At 41.0% G+C, this 26,425-nt stretch overlaps 1 protein-coding gene across 3 annotated transcripts; it reads right to left on the bottom strand.

Annotated features, from left to right (window-relative positions):
* Positions 1–3,031: 3,031 nt before the first annotated feature.
* LOC119020116 (probable E3 ubiquitin-protein ligase DTX3) lies at positions 3,032–26,367 on the bottom strand. 3 transcript variants are annotated; one of them, XM_037099240.1, is made up of 5 exons: positions 26,347–26,367; positions 26,152–26,256; positions 6,436–7,428; positions 4,051–4,268; positions 3,032–3,648 (listed from the first exon to the last, which is right to left on the bottom strand). In XM_037099240.1, exons 2-5 carry the CDS (start codon positions 26,155–26,157, stop codon positions 3,579–3,581), a joined length of 1,287 nt encoding a protein of 428 aa, XP_036955135.1. In that variant the 5' UTR covers positions 26,158–26,256; positions 26,347–26,367; the 3' UTR covers positions 3,032–3,578. The 3 variants fall into 3 exon arrangements, with proteins under 3 accessions (XP_036955135.1, XP_036955136.1, XP_036955137.1); XM_037099241.1 differs by lacking the exon at positions 26,347–26,367 and having other exon boundaries at positions 26,152–26,275; XM_037099242.1 differs by lacking the exons at positions 6,436–7,428; positions 26,347–26,367 and having other exon boundaries at positions 26,152–26,248.
* Between the last annotated feature and the right edge of the window lie 58 nt (positions 26,368–26,425).

The following is a 26,425-nucleotide window of genomic DNA, read 5'->3' as shown; positions in this document are numbered from 1 at the left end:
GACTGATGGTACTCAACCTCAGAGTTGACCTCAAATTATTCAAGCATTATTTTCCCTCCAAATTCAGACTGACACAAACACCTCTCAGCAGGGCCGATTTCACCAACCCAACCACCCCGGAAGACTACCATGTCCTGTTGTTTCAGTCGCAAAGTGTTTCTTCCTTGTCTGTCTGCCACATGTGCTCCCTCACCTGGCCTGTGTTGGCCAGATTTTTATCTTCTGCCTTGTGTGCTTATAGTTTTACAGTCTTTAACCAGTGCTAGTCCCTCTTCCTTTAAAGAGTTTGCTTCGTTGTCTAAATTCTTTAGTTAGCCTATTATATATGTGGATTTGTTCATTTGAATTTAAATGATATTGTCTATATACAGTTCATTCTAAAAGTATTCATCCCCCTTGAACTTTTCCACACGTTGTCACATTTTCACCACAAATGTAAATGCATTTTATTGGGATTTGGAAAATTTTGAAAATCCACATCAGATCTTCCTGGAATTATCTGAGTGCAACTCTGAAAATGGGTTCTATCAGTCTGAAGTGAAACGAGTCTGTGGAAACAGCTAGTGTTCTTTTAAAGTAAATCCGGAATCAAAAGGAAACATTATCAAAAATCTCAATTTTCAGAGTGCTTTAATTTTGAAAATCCAAAACAGGTCCTCCTGGAATTATCTGAGTGCAACTCTGAAAATGGGTTCTATCAGTCTGATGTGAAATGAGTCTGTGGAAACGGGTAGTTTTCTTTTAATGTAAATCTGAAATCCAAGGGAAATATTAGCAAAAGTGACAGATTTGACAGGGCTTTTATTTCGAAAATCCACATCAGATCCTCCTGGAATTATCTGAGTGCAACTTGGACATTGACTACTATCAGTCTGAAGTGAAATGAGTCTGTGGAAACAGGCAGTTTTATTTTAAAGTATATCTGAAATCAAAGGTAAATATCAGCAACCATGTCACATTTTAGACGGCTTTTATTTTGAAAATCCACATCAGAACTTCCTGGAATTCTGAGTGAGTCTAGTGCTGCCGCTTAGCATCTAGCTACAGGCCGCACATGTAATTCGGCGCGTTCAAGTTGAACTCCTGCTGACTGACTGCATCAGCCATAGATGGCATCAGCGAGATCCGCTGGCGACTGCAGGGGCGGGGCTACAAACGCTGCTATGAAGTCGGACACTCTCTCTTCCCGTAGATGTGACAAGACTTGGCTGAGCTTGCGGTGTTTGCCTTCCTCGCCTGGGAAGAAGTGGCCAAAATTTAAATTCCATTATTGTTTGAATAAAATCAACAACGACGGCGATGAGCTTTCTTACCTGATGCTATGAGAACTTTGCTGGCCTTTTTCTCATATTTATCTTCGGAAATTATTCAGTCTGAGATGTTCAAAATAGTAGTCCATCAAAGCAGTGGAACTGCTGCAGTGTTACATGCAAACGACCGGGGATCAAGACCCCTGTCAAGCCTGTCTTTTGCAGAGGATGTATTCATCTGATTAGTTTATTATATATATATATATATATATATATATATATATATATATATATATATATATATATATATATATATATATATATATATATATATATATATATACAGACAGTTCATATTTAGAGACAACAGAATGTGACAGCTTTGTCACAATAGCAACTTCAAATTTGGATATTAATGGTCCAGGGTTATCAAGAGTAGATGAAAAGCCTAAATGTCTTACTGTAAATAATCATGTTCTGTTTTCCTTGTAATGTCACCATTAAATAAATTTGAACTTTGTCTGTCTGGTACATTATAGTAAGTCTTGCCCAATAACAATACAATACAGTTACAACAGTTATCAATTATTATGATGACAACTGTGCTTAGGTGCATGATTATATCACAGCTGAGGGGAATTTGCTGACTACATTTAACCAATAAGCATAAAGACACAAAAGATGATGCATTTTCTTATAGCCACACAATTCACAGTGAATAAAATACATTTGATAGTACATATAACACTGGACACAGCAGTTAACCACTTCTCCATCATCACCACAAGTAGAGTGACAGAACTGAGCAGTTGTTGTGTTACATGAAGGATTTTATAGTTTTCTTCATGCTGACTACCCCATAGGTGTGGCCACACGGCTTCAACTTATCTTAAAGTATGTGAAACTTGTGTAGAAAAGAGGGACAGGCGCTTATGGATATGGAAATTTATCGAAACACACGTCATATACGTCAACATAGATGAGAGCCAATTAGGGCAAAGTCCTGACGTCATGATGGTCTAGGGTCATGCAGTACCTGGAGAGCAATAGAGCAACTGCACTGCAGCCGCCTTGCTCCCGTGATAACTTAAGGTCATGTGACATCGGATGTGGAGCAGAAACCACTCCCATCAAGGTCATCGTGGACACATTTTAACCAGCATGCATCACGATTGAGGCAGCTTGATCCTGAACTTGCCTATTGCAACTTGCCTAATGCTGCTCCGGAAATGCCCCCGGAAGTAATTGGAACTTCACAACTTTATTGTCCACTCGAGGTCAGAAAATAAACAGTGACATAACCGATTATGGCACGTTGCCACACCGATGCTGAATCGTGCATGCCCCGCATTGCGATGCATCACCGAATCGATTATTGTTAACACCGCCAATTTTCAGTGCCACTGTTGAAAGTTACATGACACAAGAGTTTTGAAAGGAGCACACATGAAAGAGTATAAAAAAAATAAAGTTTATCAATGGTCACCATTTGTTATTTTTGCACAAAAATTCAAGTAGATGACTGATACTCCTGTAGGTCACTGGACAGCTGGCAACTGCAGAAAAGAACCAATCACACAGAGGAACGAGTGTCCCTGCAGGAGACTGGTTTAAGGCCTGCATCCTTCAAGGCATTCACTTCATGTTGAGGTCCGCGGATAACTTGCACTGCTGAAAAGCTACTCCTAAGATAGCCCATTCAACTCTTTGTGTCCCCACCAGATTAGACCACCAACACATCATCAGGTTTAAAAACATTGAACAGACCAATACAAAGTGAGTGTTTATTTTGTAAATATACATTTTTTTTTTTTTTTTTTTTTTTTTTACAAACAAGACCATTTCAAACGAGAATGAAATAAAATAAATCCACAAAAAATAGGAATTACAAATAGAAAAAGACTATCTGTGGTTGACTAATCTGATTTGGGATTTAAAAAGATGGACAGAAGATAAACAAACTGAGATTAGGACGGAACCATTGACATTTCATACAACGTACAGCTGGTACTCTGCATTTAACCCATCCCAAGGGAGCAGTGTACATGGACGTTCCTGAGGACTAACTCCAGCCTTTGGTCAAGGGAACTTTATGGAAAATCAACCTAAGGCTAAGACCATGCTACATTATTAATTTGTACATTAAAATGACATGATTTGTAGTCCTCTGTGCCATAAATCATACAATACAACTATTTTTCAGCAAAAGTCGCAAGTGGTGGTGGCCAACAATTCAATCAGAGAGTTCAAGCAGTGTCGAGTGTATGTGTTGTGCGAATTGTCATCTGACTGTACACACTACCCAGATGACAAGCACATTCGACTAACTCATTCAATTCCTTTGACTGTCAGTTCATCTCGAACTCGGCTGAGATAATCAGGATCCGGGTAACCAAAGCTGAAAACACAAGGACAGCGATTCAGTGACTTCACATGGACATTTTAATAGTCGCAATGAAAATGAAAAAAGTGTGCCTCTTATGACATCACACTGCTGTACTCATGATCAAATTTAGGTCACATTAATAACTGTCTCTTGCCATCAATACAAAGATGTAAGAAGAAAAAACAGACTGAATGCAGGGGTTTATGACAGAAGGATGTGAACATGTCAACCATGCTGTCACACATCCTGCTGAATGGTTTGGTGGCATAATGGTTTATGTCTGTGACTTGAACACAATTATAATTATAGTTTCTAATGTGGAAATGATAAGCTGATGGACACTGGAACAGGGACATTCTAATGGTATGTAATGCACATCAATACCGTTCAATTTGACCAAATAAAAGTCCTTACTGTGTTGGCCCTCCATGTGTTGAGGTTTTGTGATGAATATCATTCCATGTCACAATATTGTTCCTGCCACTGGTGGTGGACCGACCAACAGTGAAGATGAGTCTCTGATCAAAGGCTTGCCTCAGCAGTATCAGGATGCTTCTGCCATCTGGGGAGTCAGGGAGATATGCTGTACGGGATGCACCTTCATATGGCTGACCAGGGTTAGGATGCTCCTCCTGCAGACACACAGTCAAGGTTTCCCTGCTTAATGTGAATATTTTCAAGTGACTCCAAAGCTTTCAGACAACAGTTGTTTTTTTTTTTTTTTTGTGACAACTTATTTATTAAATTCTTTATAAGGACATCACATAACATACACAGACGCACACTCACACAGAAGCCAGAAAAAAAAAAAAAAAAAAATAATGTCAATCTTGAGGTGGCAGGAGAGTCATGCTGCTACAATTCCTTCAACATAAAGCAAGGACAATTCTGAGAACAGAATAAATTCAGACAATGTAATTATTTTCCACAGAATCCTGAGTTTAAACCTATCTTTCTCTACAAAAAGAGAATATTTACAAGGAATAATTTTGAATACATTCTGAGAGTAATTGATGTTTGGGTGTACCGAGTTATATTCTTCCAAATCTTGTGCCAATTAAAACCTACAGGTTTCAGGAGACTAAATAGCTGGACTAAAGTAGAATGGAGTAGTACACTTTAAAGTGAACAACTAAAAGGGGCAATTCACCCCAAAACGATGGCCTCTTATTTCAGGTAAACTGGTGAACTTGGGCCATAATGCAACAGCGGCATGTGCACAGCTCCATACTGTCATGCTGGGCATGTTGTTTCTGATGCAGCTCTGTTGTTCCTATCTTATCTTTTGCACTACCAGACTTGCTGGCATTAAGACTTTTGAATGGGAACTGGTATTGTTTTGTTTTTTTCCCCATTTCACTATTTTTTACTTGAAAGTTGTTTTTTTTCATGTAGTCCTGCTGAATAATACTCTTTAGCTTCAAGTGTGGAAGCATGCAGTAGTACTGCTTATAACCTCCGCATTGATACATGCAGCCCTAATTACTGGCGGTAGTTTGAATAGCTTGTGTAGTAGATCTTTCATAAAAAACAGCCATGTCTATTGTCTGCCTCAGTCTAATCTAATAGGTCATCAAAGTCACTGAGAGGTCACATCCTCCTGAAGTGTCCTTGGGCAAGATACTGAACCCCAAACTGCTCCTGATGTGCTGGTCGGCACCTTACATGGCAGCCACCACCATCAGTGTGTGAATGTGTGTAGAAATTACTTAAAGGAAAACTTCGGTCGATTTAAACATGCAGCTTCATTGCTGTCCGTCGAGCGTACGCTTACTCCCTCACTGGCAGAGATGAAAACTTGAATTTTGCAGACAGAAACATTTTCGTTTTTTGTTCATAATGTACATGTCCATGTTACAGCCTGTCATGAGCCATGAACCTTACAATAGCCTGTTAAGCGCACGCTCGATGGATATACTAGTTTGGTCTAGCTCCTGGAAGACATGGATGTCAACAAACCGGTATGTAGCTCCTTGCACAAACACACTGTTTTAACTACTTTTTTAAATTCATTTTGAGTCATACACGCTACAGTGCTGTGTTGTAAGGTGTCTGCTGATGTTGCATGACTTTTCGGGTGAGATGTGGAGCATGTTAAGACACAGTGTAAATGTTCTGACCCCATGCTGTTAGCTGTCAATGCTAACTCTCCGTTCACGGAGCCCTGTAATGGTTGGACCAAATGTGTTCGTGTCTTCTGGCAAGTCAACGGGAGCTCGAGCAATGAAGCTGCGTGATTAAATCGACCGAAGTTCTCCTTTAAATCGGTTTGGACAAAAGCATCTGCTACATGTCCTAAATTTAAAATGTTAATATCTCGGCATAACAGCTATTGTAGCGTCAGCTGCTGTCATATGGCTGTATCCTCAGCCATGCAAATTCTTTCCTCTACATGTCCGATTCTATCTTCATCTTCACCGATCTGGTCTTTTATGTCCGTAATAGCTCGTTTCAGTCTCAAGGGACATTTTAGTATGATTACGTCCATCTTGATTGTCTCTGTGTACATATTATTTATATACAAGTCTGTTTCTATTTCTTACCTTTTTATTATATTGTTTATTTTTTACTATTATTGTTTACTGTTCAAGTGAATAGTCCCAGTAGACATTACTGGGACTGTTGATCCCAGTAGATTCCTGAACTTCCTCTGTCATCACGTAACCAAAGTTCCTAATATGCCTTAAGACTGTTAGCAAACCTGGTAAATTAACCTTGAGTTGGATTACAATGTCAAGTACTGGTTGCGAAAGACAAAAGAGACATTGGAATTGTAGAGTGTCATATTTGCAATCTTACCTTTTGGATGCCACTTGGAATATCATAATGGATGATAATTGTTCCATAGTTCTCATATCCAGGCAAAGATGAAGAATTTCTGGTGACACGCATTTTGCCTCCGACAGGTTGTGTGCCTTTCAAAATGCCATATAACTTTCCACATGTTGGGCATACTGGCTTGTGGTCAAAGGCTTGTGTCAGGCAATCTCTGCAGAATGAATGCTTGCACTGAAGAGTTTTTTTCTTCATTGGTAATATGGGTTCCATACAGATTGGACACGATTCTTCCTCAGGATTGTTGCTGTGTGAAGGACCAGCTGTGCTGTTTGGAGTGTCTGCTAGACTTTTGCTGGGACACATGCTTGAGCTTTTTATATTTTGTAGAAGAAACTCTTTCAATTTAACAATGTACACAAAAGGTCCAGTCACTGTTACTTCATGTCTGTTGTGCCTGGGACTAAGAAGGAGAAGTGGAAATCTCCTCTGCAGGTCTTTGTGGTCACGTGGACTTACAGAGACAGATGTAACCTGCAGGTCAGAAGCAGTTCTCTGGTACAATGTGATGAATTGCTGTCTGACAAAATCAGCACGGACAGGGAGTATGGAGGAATGCTGTGGTTTGAAAGTCACCTGTACTGTGCTACTTGGGTTATTGTGCACTGCTCCAAGGCCTGGCTGTGTTTCAATAGAAAAAGTGTTCCCACAAATTTTGTTAAGCTGTTCTGCACACCTTTGCTCAATGTAGAGCATAACAACAGCATTTACATTCACAGATTTGACAGGAGTTGATGCCTGTTCATACTGATGACTGATTTGTGCATGTCTGGAAGGAATGAATCGACCCCTCACTGCTGACAGTTCGATTGAAAGGTTCTCTAGTTCTTCATAGGATCCTCTCACTTGGTAGCAGGAACCATTTTTCTTTGGACTATGTGATTGAAGAACCTTCATTAATCTACCATGGTCTTTGAAATCAGCTTCATCAATGGTGATGGTGATGTCTTTGAAAAACTGCAACAAGAGAAGACAGATGAAGTTAGCTATTAGCCACCAGTGTTGGGGAAGCTACTTTGCAAGCATAGCTTGTAAAACTACATGTGGTTCATCCTGGCAGTTTGTAAAACTACTGCTAAAAAAATAGCTTTAGCAACTCCTCATTATACCTATTTAACCCAGCATAGTGAATATCAATCAACATATGGTGTATATGAAACAAACTATAATAGCCTACAAAAAATTCACATGCCAGCAGAGATATGCCTCTCAACTCCAGTTTTATTTTTTAAAGAACAAACACTGACATTTTTGGTCAACATCACAGGAACTTCAGAGGCACTAACACCGAATCACAGAATCACTTGTTGACAAGACACATGAGCAGTCTCTCGAAAGGTTTTATCAGACAGCCGGTTCCGTTTTTTTGCACTAAAAACATCGTGAAACACACAGCCTGAAGTATATGTTTTCTTTGAGATCCCTGATAATTAGCTGCGGCAGAGTATAACTTTAACCAGAGGCACAGGCATACGGTATATAACACATTTTTTAGTTTGCTTTTAACCACTTCCAAATTCCCTCTGATGCGCATCTTCATTACATTGTTTGAGTAACTGTATACTTGACACTGTCTGTCACTAATGATAATGTTGCTACAAGGGGGATTTAAGCTGTTATTTCTATTTTGACAGTCTAACCCAAGTCAACCCCTTAGAGGTTTTAAGGACTATGGCTGTTGGTAGCTGTAATTAATTTTGTTCAAATAAGCCAAATTGTAATTTTTTGTTACGTGTTATTGCTCCACAGACAATGGGGCTAAACTAGCTAATATGCACAAAAGGCAGATGCCACTTGTTGCCATAGCAATGGTAAACATCATGCAATGTGAATACTGGTGAGGGCAGATCCTGGCTACATTGTAAATACAGAGAAAATCCCTTGTATTCAGCACAGTATGCAAGACTCTTCCTCTCAGTCACACTTTTCACACAGAGATGGCACATTATCTCCACAGTGGTGGTTTGCCAATTCTCCGCCATTGTTTGTTCACACAGAGCCAAGCAGCTCCGGTGTAAAGACACACCAGTGTAAAATTTACGTGGGGATTTTTTTTAAAGACAGTAACTACAACAACAGTAACGAATGGAGACAAAAACACAATGAGTTAAAGTTTTTTTGCTCTGAATCATGCTACATAATCACTGTCAGTCAACTACTAGAGCTGCCTGGCTCTGCTTTTGGGGACAGACGCTGGTTTTCAGGCAGAAATGTGACAGAGTTGGTAGGACAGACAGGATGACAGACACTTTTGCACAAATAACTGCAGTATTTTTTTACTCATATAAGCTGCCAAAGACAGTCACTACATTACTGTTGTTTAGTTCTGAATTATTAGCAACAATTCTATTTATTTTGTGAAGTGAAAGATCTGTTTAGTTATCACACTGTGAACACCATCAGACCGACACGCCCCTGCTCCACACTGCCAATGCTGTGCCTCTGATACTACCTCCGGAGGCACAACAGAGGCGCAGTGAAATTTCAACCCTAGCAGCACTTTGACACTGAGGAGGATGCAGAGAATTGGCACAGGATCTCTGCACTCAAAGGGCAGTATGAATGGGGCTAGTGAGACAATGCACTTTGTTGGGGCTGGGTGATCTGATAGACGATGGCCCATTAAGTAAACATAAAGGTCCCATGTAAAGCTAATTAGGTGTGTAGTCACTGTAACCCTCCTGGCCTGTCTGCTACACACACACATAATGTGAGGACATAAAACATGCAATTTCATTCACCATGTCTCTGTCAGCGGCTGTAGCTGAGCAGGTAGAGCAGGTTGGCTAGTGATTGGAAGGTTGCTTGTTCAAATCCCAGCTCCGGGCTGAGCTGAGCTGCATGTCGAAGTGTCCTTGAGCAAGATACTGAACCCCAAATTGCTCCTAATGTGCAGTTGGCACCTTGTATGGCATCCTCTGCCATCAGTTAGGGCCCTGTGATAAGCTGGCAAGGGTGGCAGGGTGTAACCTGCACTCGCCCAGAGACAGCTGGGATTGGCTCCAGCAAAAATTCCCATAACCCCATAAAACAATGGATGGATGTCTCTGTTTACAGTGAAGCCAGCCTCCACTCCGTCAATCCCTGGTCAAACTAGCCCCCAGTTATTATCTGGTGCCTGTATATAGTAGGTATAAGAAGTTCTGATGTGGAATTTCAAAATTGAAGCCCTCTGAAATTTGAAATATGTTCAACATTTCCCTCGAATTAAGATATACATTAAAGTGAAAATGGAACCAAGGCTTTTTTTGTGAATGTATATAAGTCAAACCTTCATGTAAAAGCATAATTACAACAAAAGAGGCACTTCATTTTTGGGTCAAGCTCATCTTCTCAGTGCAAGGGACATGCATCAAATGAAAGCATCAAAATCGCTATTTTTAAAACAGTAAGAAGGCTCGACACAACATGAAACTTTGCTGGTAGTATCACCAGGGTCTCTACACATGAACACCAGCACTGAGAACATCGTTTGTGTACACAGAGTTTACTGAAAAGAGAGTTCTTGGACAACTCATGTTAGCAGATGTTTCCTCCGCTCGCTGCCATCCTTCCAGTGAGAAGTATCGATCTCTGAATGCGATGTAAAGTGGAGATGATAGTAGTACACCACCTCAGAGAGGGAAATATTGACTATTCAGTGGGCTTTTGTTTTGAAATTGCTCATCAGAAACTCCAGATATTGTTTTTATTTTTATGTTGGACTAATTATTCAGACAGATGAAACGCTATGGATTTTCTAAGGCTTCAATGCGATCAGAATTAGGATGGTAAAATGAAGTGAATAATCAATGAATTAATTATTTAATTGCTCAATTAATTAATTATTTCATTAATCAATGAATTAATTGTTTGTTGTTGTTCTGGCACTATATTACCGTAATATCTATAGCGGAAGGTGAGTGGGTTGAACATGTGTTGAACACAGGGGATCATACCTCCTCCATGAGACACCGGGTGAGATGGACTGATTATGGGGAAAGTGACGAGGAAGGGAGTTCTCGTCACACTACAACCACAGTGTGGAACCAGGAGGCTGCCTGGACAGTTCCTGGAAGGCTGTTACAGATGTGGGGAAATAGGCCACATTGCACACCACTGCCCAGCCCCTACCCAACCGCCTGAGAGTTTACAACCAAACAGAACAATCTGACACTGAATGTGTCTGAAGAAAAAACAGGATGGGTTTGATTTTTTACTGCTAATTTCTGCTTACTCAATGTAAGGTCCCTTGCAAATAAGTCTTTTATCTGCCAGGATTTTATTATGACAAACAACATTGACTGTTTTTATCATAACAGAGTCCTGGATTAATCCTGATGAATGTGCCCCTCTCATTGAGTCTTCCCCCAAGCCAAGAATTACAGAAATGATTTTAACTGTTCTCAAGTCCTGCTTGGTTGCTTCTCTACCTTTGAGAGTCTTCGCTGTATTTAAAAGAACAAATTCCCTTTTTTATATGTTTTAATTTACAAATCCCCTAAACCCATTTCTGGTTTTATTCAGGAATTTTCAGACCTCATTTGAGCCGCTTATATCCTTATTCTTTCGGTCATGACCCAAAGTTCATGACCATAGGTGAGGGTAGGTGGATAAGCGGACGAAAATGGATGGATGGATGGATGGATGGAACTTTCAGACCTTTTATCAGTCATCATGTTACAATATGACAGAGTTCTCATTACTGGTAACTTTAATATCCATGTCTGTTGCCCTTCTTCCTCCTCATTTACCTCTGATTTTATGAAACTTTTAGATTCTTTCAGTTTGACCCAATGTGTAGCAGCCTAGCCATGACAAAGGGCACATACTTGACCTTGGCTGATTTTGCAGTCTCCAATCACAAGGCAATGCTTTCCAGGTTCTGCTCCTCTCTCCTGACCCCAAATCCCCCACACTGATTCACTCCTGCCCCCTAAATTCACTCTCCATTCCTCACTTCTGCCAAGCTTTTATGTCCTCAAGCATGGTTCTTAATACAGGTGAACTACATGGCCTCACTGTAGAACTTGTCAGTGGTTTTAACAGCTCACAAATATTACAGACTCTATAGCTCCAGTCAGACTTAAAAAGCTGAAAAATCATTCTCTGCCATGGCTGAACAAAGAACTAAGGTTTTTAAAGAGATGATGCAGGATGGAAGAGAAAAAGGATCAACTCAGTGTCTCCCTTGCTTCTCTAAAAGAGCAAATGTTCACAAATCAGAGTGTGGCAGTGGGGTGTGGCTCAGCTGGTGTTCGGACAGCTGGACAGAATCACGTAATCAGTCAGCTATACAAGTACGCTTGTAACCTGGTTCTGGTCTCTTGCAGTAGGCTGGGTCCTGTGAGAGGACCGGAGCGGCGACAGCAGCAGAGGCAGTAGATGCACCTGACCCTCAGCTGTCAGAGTGAGGGCTGTTCATTTCTGTTCCCTTTTGGCATTGTGTTGAGCCACATTTTCTGCCTGAGCCTCTAATAAAATGGTCAACTCACCGAACGAACTTCGACTCTTCCCCGTCCTGTGAGCAGTGACGCTCACGCCGAGTACAATCAGAGAAGCATGAAACAACTATTTTTTTCTGAACTGGTTGCTAAACAGGGACATAGTCCCAACATTTTTTTAAATCTGTTATTTCTGTGGTTGGTCCTCTTCCCAGCCAGCCAGCTGAACCTCCCCCAGACAAATGTGAAGAATTTCATTTTTTTTAACAAAATAGTGGAGATTTGGCAGCATTTTAACACTGATTTCAGAGAGATGGTAGACTCCTGCCCACTCTCAATGTTAACCCATTTCAGTGAAACTTCTCTCTCTGTCTACCCTGGAACGTACTATTGCACTTGGAAAATCATCCACCTGCCTTTCACACTGCATTCCCACGTGTTTTTTAAAAGCTGTATTTTAGACGGTTGGTCCAGACATCATTATCAACTGCTCTTTGTCTACTGGTACTTTCCACTTCTATTTTAAACTGTAATGCACTCTATTCTGGTATCAGCAGGCGAAACATCCAAAGACTGCAGCTGACACAAAACGCTGCTGCTTGATTTTTAACAGGTACTAAGAGATGTGACCACATTACACCAATCTTCACTGGCTGCCCTTCACTGGTTACCTGTGAGTTTTCGAATTGATTTTAAGATTTAACTGCTTGTTTTTAAAGCCTTGAATGGTAGAGAGAAAAACAAAACAAATTAATGTTTCATTTTCGCCTACGTCTATAAGCCGAGGTGGAAAGATGTTACCACTTTTCTCCAGCAGATGGTGAAATGTTTTTCTTCAACTATCTAGTAACGTGATGTCATATCTGTTTGCGGAAAAAATTTAAACAGCAAGCAGAGAATCGCAGATTACTTGCACAGAGATAAAACCGCCACAATCTCATTTTAAGTCAAAATTGTGGACACATTTAAGATGTTTTGCTTTGAATGGAAAAGCAGAGCTGGACATGTCAAAAGCTATTTGTAAACTCGCCTGCTGCAACATGACAAACCTTACTGCCCACCTGGCAAGACACTATCCTGAGGTAAATGCAGAGCTAATAGCCAAATGTTGCGTAGCAGCGAGCCGGCAGACACTGTACAAACTACCTACTAGTTCTGAAAAAACAAAACGCATAACTGAATCATAACTTTCCTCCGGGCTCTCCTGCTGCTGCTGCTCCTTGAATAAGATGCGGGCATTGATCCCAGCCAGGTCAAGGATGTTATAGAAGACACTGGCCATCTTTGGGTACAGCTTTTGACGGAGTACGCCCTCGCCATCTGGTCCGGAATGTCCTCGCCGTACTTGGTGTTGTTGTAGTACATCACAGACCCTGGTTTTGCCTTCGCCCCACTAAAGGTGTCCACACCTGCGTACACGGTGCTCAGGATGCAGACATTCTTCCTCGGCTTTCCCTGATACACAGTCAGAGTCGCGTCACTTCAGCACCTTGAACAGCTCCGCTTGCTGTTTCACGGAGGTGGGAACTCCAGTTTGTGTTTGTCCATGGTGCCAACCAGGCTATATAATGCAACTATATAATAATTAACTTACAAGTAAATTCACAAATAAGCTCAAAAAATGTAACAATGAAACCCTGCGAAATGATGTGCGGTCATCATGACCGCTTATGGCCGAAATGGGTAAAACGTATCATATTTTCTTTGTCTTTTATGTAGTTTATATAAAAAACTATTCCAGATTAAAATACAGCCAAAGTTATTGCACATATAAGTTTGAAAACAGTCAAAATGACCGTCTTGGCCGCTCTCATGCTGGCAAACCTTCACTTGGACTCTGCTAGCTGCTCTGAGCTGAGCCGGCTGTATATATGCAAAACCTGCTGTAGGCCTAATGTAGCTAGGCAATGAAGCCAATACATTATAACTGAGAATGTTCTACCTGCTCTAATAGCCTATGCACAAAGGTCTTATTACAGGCTATAATATCTTTAATGAAAACTTTACTCAGTAGGCCTAGTGAGGGAAAATTTGATTTATTTGTGATTAAAATATGACGATGAGGACCTCAACTATTGGTCTTCTGTTCCCTCACAAACTACGTTGAAATTGCATCTTTAACAACCCAATTTTCAAAAAATCCCCTGAACCCCGTTAAAAAAAGACTATCTGGGCAGTGATGCCGGTATCAGACCACTTTTCCAGTAATGAGTAATCTAACACGTTAGTATTTCAAAACCAGTAATCAGATTAAAGCTACGTATTCAAGTCACTGTGCGTTACTATTATTTTTGTCATTCTCCTTAGTAAAAATATATATTTTTGCTTTCTTCTCGCATCTTGGGGAGTGATGTCACGTCTGCGACAAGTCACGTTTTCAGCACGAGGACAACTCACGTGTAACACCACGCACAAACACAAACAACAATGGAGGGAGGAGAGAGATGCGCGTTTTCTAGCTGGAAATACAGTCATTATTTTGAGTTTGTCAGCTAAAGATGAGAACATTAAGGTTGTGCTGTGTGCTGGTGACAAAGTACTATCAAGCTTCAGATGAGTTTAAAGGATTAATCAGTAATCAGATTACTTTTTCAAGGTAACTGAGGCAACACTGTCTGCGGAGCTAAAGCCCCGGATGTTTTGCACTCCTAGCAACACAACTGCATAAGCCAATGTCCAGATGCAGATAGGTGTCAATATTGTAGGGTATTTCTCTATATGGGAGGCTTTTATTAAACTCTGAAAAAATGTTATGCTCAGCAAAGATGGAAAAATATAATATAACCAACTCATTACTGTTTGAAAAAGGTATAGAGAGAAAGAGCTGGATCTGGAGCACACATTCATTTAAGTTTACTAGCGATTAAACTTATAAATGAATGTGTTGCTCCGGCCAAAGACTGTAGCCATACAGGCTCCAGCTCTTTCCTTGGGTCAGTCCGAGCTCTCAGTGGTCAGGCCAGAACAGCTCTGTCCAGATGTGCTGGGTTAAGAAAAAAAAGGTGTGAACTGGCAGCGAGTGCTGTCAGCAAACACAGCAACATGTTTCCAAACATAAATAAGCATTTCATCAAGAACATGCAGCCAAGCAGCGATTCAGATCGAAAACTTCTAATTGAGGCCGGCTTTTATTTACTCAAACTTGTATCCAGACCTGGTCCAGTAGGAGACAGCGTCGCTGACTGGGATCAGTATTATATGCTGTTTGTATTTCTCTTATAGCATTAAAGAAGACGGGAGAAGTGACATCAAATGAACTACTCATCCATGCATTAAAACAGAACCAGGCACTGAGATTTCATATAAGCTGTTGTGTAGCCCAGTCAGGGGAAAAACATAGTTCATGCAGTAAATGGGGCAACGATTAGCCTACTACAGTTCTACACAACAAAAGACTAGTTAGGCAAAGATGGCCATGGACACTCTTTTAAAGAGACACAAGATTGATGTGCAGAATAAGAAATAATGTAAAATGATGAGATTGTCGTACAGCACGTGGTGGCAATTGTTCGTGTTCCGCCTGTACTGTCAGTAACCATGGCCGACTGCAAGGAGGTAACGTTAACTTCGTATCCAAAAAAAGCATAGCTTGCCTTATCATTTACTTTGATTGACAGACAATACAGATACTTAAATACATATTGCAGTACTTCCTATAGGCTTATGTGCTGCTCTCATATCGAGAGGCAATCACAATACATGTCATTCAGGCATTCAGGGCTGTGTGGTTTGTCCCGTTTGACCTAGTGGTGTTGCCATACCCTGCTGTCCGATTGGTGAATACGCTCAACCAATTATATTCGGGGATACAGTGGTGATTGGCATGCCCCCAGGCCCGCCCACTTACTGACAAAAACCGCCCACTAAAAAAAATTCACTTGCGCTGGAGCAGGGGGAAAGTTTTCCGAGCGAGGAGAGGAGGCTTTCACGAGTGAGCAGTCTGCGCATGCGCGAGCTGTTTTTCTCCTGGCAGGCCACAATATTGCTCTACGGGGCAGAGATGCAGGATAAAAAATAGCTTGTGAGTGCATGGAAAAGAGTTCGGGGGGGAAAAAAATGCACGCGTGGATGTTTGATTTGCACGCGTGATTTATGGCAGTATTCTATACCCATAGACCAGCTCTTTTTGATCCAGCTTGATTGGCATGCAATTAAAGACCTCAATATATCTACAAACCTTAAGAGCCACAGCTGTAGCTCTAAACAAAGACTGTCTCAGCTCTTACAAGATCATACGAAAGTGTTCGAGAAAGGCATTGTCAAGCTGAAACACATAAAAGCAAAGATTGAATTGGATGACAATGCAACACCGAGATTTCACAAGGCATGTCCAGTGCCATATGCACTGTGTCCGAAAATTGATGCAGAACTTCAAAGCCTGGAGAAATCTAACATTCTCTCCAAGGTTGACTGGAGTGACTGGGCCACACCCATTGTTCCAGTGTTTATAAAAGTGAAAAGTGGAGGTGTTCGCATATGTGGCGATTTCAAAGTGAACATAAATCCGGTGCTGCAGTATACAGTATCCTCTGTCACAAATCAAAGACATTTTCTCATTACTAGCTGGAGGGGAGAAGTTTTCGAAAAATCTTATCTCAGGCCTTACTAAATAAATAGTAAGATGCAACTTATATAAATACTGAGCCCTCTATATAACAGGTAAAACACTGTGACATTGACTTTATATCATTGACTTTAATTACTGCAATACTTTCTGGTGCTCAAAGATGCGCCAGCAAAGCACCTGATCTCATCTCACTGTGATACTGTCAGTCTAAAACTAACAACGACACTTAGGCTTCAGCCGGCAAAAAGATGCCCTGATGCTGGAATCACTGCAGGTTATGTTATTAATATGTTCCTCATTAAATATCAGTTATTTCATACACACACACATCCCATCCCTTATTAATCAAAATGTTGGTTCATCAGAACACACAGGTAATATAAACGGAGATCAGCACACCCATTTAACTGAAGACATTGTGGTCTAAAGTGGCTGAAGATTTCACTTATTGTACTTATTGTATTGTAAACCATGTGCCCTGTGAAAACCATGTGGCTGTCTGGTGAACATGTTTTTTCTTTGCACTCCATGTTTCTGCTATGTGACAATTTAAAAATGTAATTCAAATTTTAATTCTTTTAGATTTAAGTGCTGTTACGACCAGGGCCTAGGGGAAACCCTGGTGCAACGAGAGTGTGAGACTCGCCTCTTCCTCCAAGCACCACCAGCAGCAAAGCCTTTTTCAACAGTTTTATCAACAAACATATTTTTCACAAACACACAATGCTGGCAGTCTGGAAGAGCAGAGGAGAGCCTCCAGGAACTGGAGAGGAGCCAGCCTTTAAACCCTCGTCTTCCTGGCAGGAACCAATCAGCTCCCAGGGACATCCTACAACCACTCAAACACACCTGCAACCAATCACACACTCATACTCTCACTCAGGTAAAAATGGGCATTTAAAACCTCTTGGGTCATACCAAGTGCAAACATCATGCAATTTTATTAGACTACCTGAATGGCATCGAGGATACTGGTTCTAGTTGGTTTTATTCTTACCTTTTAGACAGAACCTTCTCGCTCACCACAGGTAATTATTCCTCAACTGCAACTCCCATTACCCGTGGTGTACTGCAAGCTTCTATTTTAGGTCCGATTTTACAATCTATTTATATGCTCCCACTTGGCCAGATTATAAAACACCATAATGTATTGTTCCATTGCTATGCAGATGGCACACAAATATACCTTACGCTGAGGCCCAGTGACCCTGGAAGCCTAGCTGATGTTTAAGAGTGTCTTAAAGATATTAAACTGTTGGATGGCCCGAAATTTCTTACAGCTAAACAACACAAAAACAGAAATCATATTGTTCAGCCCTCCAAACCATATTAGTCACTATCAGAAAGCCCTTGGTCCCCTCTCCGTCAACATAAAACCCACTGCAAGAAACCTAGGTGTACATTTTGACTCAGAGCTGGCATTCATCCCTCATGTCAATAAACTGGTCCAGTCCTGCTTCTGTCAACTACGACCCATTTCTAGAATAAAACACATGCTCACACCCCCCAATCTAGAAAAAGTCATTCACACATTCATCTTTTCAAGATTAGATGACTGCAACTCCCTTCTCTCTGGCATAAGTCAAAAATCACTCTCTCATCAGTTTTGTACACAACTATTTCCTACTTTCTTCTTGGAAGAGAGCAGATGGCACTGTGCTGTATGAATTATGAGTGCTGACATCATCTGAGTGAAATAATGAATAAATCCTGTCTGCAATATTAAAATTCATCATCCTATTAGTCATAAGTACAGAGGGCTTGTCAAAAAGAAAATCAAAACACTGAAGAGTACACACTGTATAGATCTTAGCCTGTTCATGTCACTGTTCACACTGTATAATAAACAGTCAACAATGTGTCTGAACTAAACTAATTATCCTGCCACACCTTTGTCTTTTTAGGACCGCAATTCCAGTCCAGCCACCCCAGTGATGAATTCAAACAATGACCTTTATACCCATCTGCAGCTGGTGTCATCAACAAGACCCCCCAGTTAATTGTGAGTCTAATAATAAATACTTGCTATAGTATTTGTTACACTTGCTGTAATTTTTGTATTGTTCTCTATGGTTTCAGTAATTAGCCTTCATTTTGTATGCACAAAACACCATGGAATATTCTTTCCCCTAAAAATGGATTGGCCTTTTAATGTTCACTATTGCACTGATATTTTTGTATATTTTGTAAATGCTGTAATAAATGTCAAAACATGAAAGGTTTTCTGTGTTGACAAGCTGAAATGAAACAGTCCGACCTGCTGGAATATTATAACAAAAGTAGATCATATGTAGACAAATAATATGAAAATGATATCTAGCCTATATTTTTTATCCTCTAGATGTAATCAAAAAACATATTATTTTTCTGATGTGATAAATTGATCAGTAGGTGTGGCGTGACGGTTTGTGAGGGTCATTTACGTCAATCTCACACTCTGTTACCATCTCTTATACTGTCTACTAAAACTGTATGTTTTTAAGTATGTCTGAAACCTTCAAAGTGTGGTGCTGCTGTGATAAGTATATTTATAAATAATATGTTTTAATCCACAAAGTTAACATAAAAACAACATGTGTGCTCGTATTCGCAGGCATAAGTGGTATTTATTATGTTCTGGAAACACAGAACTGCTGACTTTGGATGATTAATTCAATCTGCTACTCTGCAGTTTTATTACTTATTGTAAATAAAGTTTTGGGGGGAAAAAGCTTCAGAGCTTATGACCAGTTACAGAGTGGAAAATTTGCATCCCACGAGAGATACAGTACACAGTTAATGTTTTGCTTTTTTATTAGGGCCTGAGCAGGTCTTGACTGTTTTTCCAATGCCGATTTTTTTTTGTCCCAAATGATCACATTTTTCACTGCCTGAACATACCCCAAAACTCACCAAAGCTGGAATATACGTCACACCTGCCACTATTGTCATCATCGACTTCCACCACTAGGTGGTGCTACAATCGAGGAAAGTGCGTTTTAGCTTCTAACTCACATATACTTTGTCGCACACGCAAAAATTCATGCAAATTCCACGCAAATTCGCGAAATGTCGCAAACCTACTTTTTCCCAACTTCTCCCTGGTGATTTCACCCATTTCCAAACTTTGCAAATGGCACCTGTGGACTCTCTTGACAAAAAGTTATTAAAAGAATTTTGATATTCCAAACAATACTGAAGTTATTCAATTTCCTGTCCATTTTGCTCAAAACACAGGTGTTGCGTGTCTCCACATTGGTCTGTCCGAATGACATGAAACCCAGGTGACTACTTTCCCATGAGCCACTAAGGCAGTGTGAAAAAATGATAAACTTACTTTTTCCAACTCCTCCTAGGCCATTTGACCCATTTACAACAAACTTTGCAAGTAGCATCTGTAGAGGGCAGTGAGGAACCTTCAGGGCCTTCTATGCCTTCAGAGAAGGCCTAAAAAAAGAGAAATAATAATAAATGTATTATTATGATTATGATTATGATTATGATTATGATTATGATTATTATTATTGTTATTATTATTATTATTATAATAGTATTCAATAAAAATATGTTTTTTCTTACTGTCAAGTTCATGTCCTGAAAACCTGTTATCCAATCAGAATCATTTGTCTCTATTAAGGCCTGGTTAGCTGGCTCATTCATTGGTTGGGACTTCCCGGGGGAAGGCCAAGCTATGTGTTTTGGTGTGGAGAGTGATGGGCAAATCGACCAATCACGATTTGATTTCAAGTGGGCAGGAATAAAACAAAAGATCGTAGGCCTTCATTAAGTCAGAACATCAAATCTCTGCAGAGTAGTGAAAGCGGGTGAGAGAGTTAAATGGTGGAAGACGAGAGCGACGTTGTGGCTAGCTTGATAGCATCACCTTTTTCAAGGCAGCCTTTCACAGAAAAACTTCAAATGATAAATAACGGAAGACCAACTCCAGAACTGGAATTAAAAAAAAAAAAGAAAGTTAAGAAAGTGGAAAGGCATTTCAAGACAATTCAAGAAAATTATCAGTGATATCCATGGATGATGGGCTTTAAGAAAACAAACAGGCTGTACCGCTGTTTACTTTTTACAACTGTGGTAAGTCATCCACCTGGGTCAGAGGTGGATTTGTCAGCCTTACGACATCAAGATTCTGCGGCACACCTGCAAACAACGGTCATTTTGAAAACTTTTGGGGACACAAGAGATCTTCAGCTCGATGAACACTGCTGTAATCATACTACAGCCCACAACAACAAGGTCAGGCAGAACAGAGAGATCCTGAAACGTCTCATCAATGTCGTCACATTTCTTGGAAAGCAAGAACTGGCATTTCGAGGACATGATGAGAGTAAAGATTCCGAAAACTATTTGGAGCTTCTGTAGTTTTTGGCGGGGCCCTCTGCACTGTCATCTGGATTCAGCCACTGTTTTCATTGGCGCCTCCAGCAAAATTCAGAACGACCTGATTCAATCGGTGGCAGATATAATGACCAAAGCAACGAGGGAGGAGGTGAGGAACACGCCTTTTGTCTCCATTATGGTAGACGAGACAACTGACATAAGTAACACTGCTCAGTATGTCATATGTCCTGTGTTACACCACTGACGGTGGTGTCAAGGAGCGCTTTTTCCAGTTTGGTGATGTCAGTGGTGATAAGCGCGCAGAAGCCATAGCTCGTCAAGTTTTGGAGTTTCTGGAGGACTGTGCCTGCACCAATAAGGTCCCAGTGTTACGATGGAGCTGCAGTCATGGCCTCTGGACTGAATGGGGTCTAAGCTAAAATAAAGGAGGAAATACCACGAGCTCTCGTTGTTCACTGTTATGCGCACTCTCTGAACCTCATCATGTCTCAGAGTGCAGCCAAAATCAAAGAGTGCAAACATTTTTTCTCCCACCTAAGTGGCCTCGCTGCCGTTTTCACAAGGTCAGCCAAACGCACGAAACTCCTGGATGAAATATGCCAGCGAAGACTGCCCAGAGTGACTCCAACATGGTGGAACTTTTCATCACGTTTGGTTTGCACTGTGTATGAGTGGAGAGAAGAACTCTTGGAGCTCTTTGAATTCATTGTTGACATCCACAATGATTTTGATGCTGATGCTGTACACAGCGCTGATGGATACACTGCACTGCTGATGGGCTTCGAGTTCTGCTCTCTCCTCGCCACATTCAACTCCGTGTTCACCTACTTTGACATGCTCTTTGGGATCTTGCAGAATAAGGAGTGTGACATGCAGTTCTGTTTGTCCAGCATCAAGGACTTTTGCAGCACCACTGAGAGAGAAAAGGCAAAATTTGACTCCATCTATGAGGACGCTGTGCGTGAAGTTGGGGTTCCCAGCGGGCGCAGGGCACGGAGAGTTGGAGATGTGCACGCAGCGTACCAGCAGCTGCACAGTGAAATCCTGGACAACATCCTCACTCAGCTAAGGAACAGGTTCAAGGATCATGAAAAACTCATATTCGTTGCCCTTCTGGACCCCAAGAAGTTTGCCGCATACATAGAAAACTTCCCTGCCTCTGAGTTTCAGAGTCTCGCAGAAAACTAGGGGCTGCATTTTGACCTCCCCAGGCTCAAGACTGAACTGACGGTCATGTACAACATGGAAAACTTTGAGGTGAGGAGCCCACCAGACCTGCTGCTCTTTCTGACTCTTACAGAGCCGACTGAGAGCATGCCGCAGCTGTATCACCTCACCTGCCTGGTGCTGACCGTCCCCGTGTCCACCTCCTCCATGGAGCGGTCTTTCTCGGCTCTGAAGCGCATCAAGACGCACTCCAGGAACAGTACTGGACAGGATCGCCTGGGAGCTTTGGCACTGATGTCCATAGAGAAAGGACTTCTTTTGGAGCTCAAATCAAAGGACAAATTTGACGACGCCGCCATCGCCCACTTCACAAAGACAGACCGATGAACGGACTTCGTGTTCATGTTAGGTAGGCCTATGTTATAAGACACCTTGATTATTATGTCAAGATTACTGGCCAAGTGGGCATTCAGGAATTAGTTTGTATTGCAGAGGTTGTCCCAGCGCAATTTGCCTTTAATTCAATATGTAATCAATCAATCAATGTATCAAACGTATCAGAAGTGTGTATCAGAAGTTTTTATTCCCCCCATGTTCACTTGTCTGTCCCTTTTCCTGTGGAGAATTAAGGAGGTATAGTACAACCTAGAAATAAAAATTGTGACGTCAATTTATTTGACATAGGTATTCATTGCACCATGCATAATTGCTCATAGAGAGGCATTTGCACTTCATTGCAACTTAAAAAAATCCTTGTATTACCAGCTTTGTGTAACTTTTGAAACTGTATTGTAGATTGATGATGCTCATGCATTTATTTGTCAATGTCTGAAAGATTTGTAATGCACCATGATTTCATAGTGCTGTCCATAGCGACGGTTCGCCACTGGTACAGGGTATTGCCCTGAATACATCTACGCAGCACACCATGACAGCAGCATGCACCGATGCACGTGGCCTGCTTGCAGCTATAATTATTACATGTACAGTACAAAGTATACATTTTATTCATCGTATTGTTAATCATTTTTTGTGTGCCGTCTACTGCGTACAGCACAAGTGTGAGCCTTTCAATTAATATCATTTAACATTCAGGGTCTCTATTCATTTAGGCCTAAGACCTTACTTTATTCATAAAAATGTAGCAGTTTACTGAGAAAAATATTTAATTTACCAGATTTATATGCAGTATAGCAAGGTGCTACTGAAATAAAACCAAGACTGACTGACTTGTGATTAGCACTGTTCCTGGGTCTATATCTCTGGCAGTGAATGATTTAGCTGCTTGGACCTGAAATTACATCACAATTACAAACTCTCACTGTAGTGTACTTACTCTGGGAGGCCCTTTGTTTCAAAGTCAAATGGTTCAGTCTTTTTTTCTCAGCTCCCCATCATTCTTTAAGCACTTTCTTATACCCTATTCCGCCCTCTCAAACCACCAGCTTCTGCACACCAACCGTGAGAAGCCGTCCAACAATTACCCTGCTGCGTTCACCAGCCCCTCTGCTCCTCACTCTCACAACTTTGGATGCTTTCATTTTTCAACAGTACTTATTCTCTTTGCCTTCTGCATCTGCTCTTCAGTAAATCTCCATATCTCAAATCTCACCATAACATTCAGCCATGCTGCATTCTGGTCCCTCTCCTCATGCTCATTTTCCAGGACACCTTATCTCCATCCTTTTTCTTTCTCGTATTATGGCCTCAATTAATGTCCTTTCTCCCTCTTACCACCTTTACCCACTCACTCTCCCTCTACTCATCTACTCTGCCAGTCTGTCAGAGTTTGTGAGGAACAATGCAAGAATACTGTTCTGGACCTGTACAGGCTGTCAGTTACTACTCCCACAAAACGTATAAAGAAGGGGTGAGTATTCACATTGGAATTGACTTCCACACGGGGTATAGCCTGCAACTCCTATCCAGTTAGACTGGATGAGAGGTGAAACATATTCAAGAAACTGAAACAAGTCCAGGTGCCTTCATCAAAATCTGGGCTCCCACAATTCAGAATCTATTCACAGACATCAAAAATTGACACTGGACAATTTACATTAGAGATCATGTTGAAATTATCTTGAAGTTCATCTTCAGATAAGGCAGCAGTTGCAAGCATGTATTTTGTCTAGTGTCTAGTAATCACCTCTGCAGGCCGAACACTGAGCTGATCACATTTGTTTGAAGTTTTTTGCCATCAAAGATGTTAAAATTTGATGTTAATGGAGTAGAGCAGTGGTCAGCCATAGCAAACGAGACTAGCTGACACCTGCTAACAAGCAAACAAACAAACACCACAGCATTCAATATGTTGAACAAACTCTGCTTCTGCTCAGCATCTTGTACAACAATGGCCCTCTGGAGCTAACAGAGAGACTGCTCCTGCTGCTTGACTCCAACGTTAATAACACAGCAGAGCACACCACCTTATATTTACAGTATGTCCACAAACATGAATGCAAATGTTCAAATTAAATATTAATTAAGTAATGCTATTAACTTTTTTAAATAAAAAGGCTGCACAGTGTTTACTCTCATATTGGAATTCAGCAGATTAAGGACACCAATTAAAGATTCAGCACACAATACACTGGAGCAAAAGATTGAAAATAGTGCCCTATTTTCATTCATTCAATCGGTAACAAATACATGGCTGCAGCCCGAATCTGATTCAAGATGATGGCCTTCAAAGCCTTCAAAAGAACTACACCCATCTACCTCCAAACACTGGTCGGACCAGATGCCCAAGTGCGAACACTTCGCTCTGCTGCATCAAATGGTGGGCAGTTTGGGGTTCAGTATCTTGCCCAAGGACACTCTGAGATGCAGAACAGGGGAATTGAACCAGCAGCCTTCCGATAACAAGGCACTGGCTCTAACACTGAGCCACAGTCGCTCTTTCTTTCTTCCATCCATCCATCCATCCATCCATCCACCCACCCATCCACCCACCCCTCCCTTTAGGTCTGGGGGCTGTTCTTGATGGATGATGGACAGAGGTGGGTAGAGTAGCCAAAAACTGCACTAAGTAAATGTACAGAGTTACTCCAGTATAGGTAAAAGTCATCAGGATAAGTTAATATGCACTTAAAATACTCTTCTTCAGTAAGAGTGCAAAAGTAGTGACTAACAAAGTTACCTGGGCAAACAACAGACATCTGTTTATATTTGTGACACAACAAAAAAAACCATCATCTCCTGATTCAATAATCTGCCACAAGTACACCAGAACAATATTCCCAGTCTGTATCTCTCAAGTATGACAACAAAATATGACAGTACTATACACTATTATAAGAAAAGGCTCTTGTTAAATTCTTAAGGTTGATGTCTTCTGTTTTTTTTTAATTTTTTTAATCATGATTTGGAAATTAAATCAGCAAGCTTGTAGACTGCATGTGGTATGTCAATGCAATGCAATTTCAATGTAGGTTAGCTTGCAGCCAGAGCATATTTCAAATCCTCAAACAAAAAAATACTACTTCACATATTACAATGCCAACAATTCAGTTTGCCGTCAGCTTTTCAACAAACCTTCAAATACACACACACACACACACACACACACACACACACAGTATCCCCACTGTTGTCTGTTGATATTTATTTCATTTCTTTTGTCTTATTCTCTGTTTGCACTTACCATCTGTCATCACACTGCATCTCTTGATAAAAAGACAACAGGAGGGCCCAGGAAACTCATTCTGATTGTTTATTTAGATCTGCGAGCATTATTTGTATTTTATTTTGAAGTCTTGAAGTTTCTAAGTTAAGGCACCCAAACCGGAGGTTTAACCGAAGATTTCCTCACGTCTTTTTTCAACTAAACGACACCAACAGCTGTGAGCACGCAGTAACGCCTGCTGCTCCACACGTTTGTTGTCTTCATGTTGTCTTGTCGAACAGCCACCAGTGCCGAGGAGAAAGTACCTGACCCGGGCAGAAACGGCCAGGGCTCTTACCTCCTCACTCTGACTCAGGTCATCGAAGAAATACACCATTACCTTGAACAAAATAAACCTGCCGTCTTCCCGAGAACACCATTCAGCCAAATCTCAAACGCAAACCTAGTCGGCTTAAACTACCAAACCAAACCTACAGCGAGTATAAAATCTAGCCCTGCTCTCACGGATCACATTTCCTTTCGTTTAACAACGTGTTTTCAATGTGAATGTATTCGGAACCTACCTCCATTCTGCACTTCTTGTCCGTCTGCTCTCTAGTTTCACTTTCTTGTTCACGTTGTCGTCAGTGTTCACTCCGTGTCTTTTAGCGACCCCTGTTGGTGACCCACTAAACGACAGCCACAGTTTTCATTTTCAGTAAGGAACCTTTATTAAACATTTTCAAATAACAAGCAGGCGATATTACTGTTAAACGCACTTGGCAGTTAGTCCAAACAGCAAAAGAAATAATCAACCGGCAAAAACTCTGCAAAAAAAAAGTTAATTCAGTTTAAGAA

This window comes from Acanthopagrus latus, chromosome 5 (assembly GCF_904848185.1).
Source record: "Acanthopagrus latus isolate v.2019 chromosome 5, fAcaLat1.1, whole genome shotgun sequence".
Taxonomy (NCBI): Eukaryota; Metazoa; Chordata; class Actinopteri; order Spariformes; family Sparidae; genus Acanthopagrus; species Acanthopagrus latus.
The sequence above is the reverse complement of the archived record's forward strand: the minus strand, read 5'-3'. Positions and strand labels throughout refer to the sequence as shown.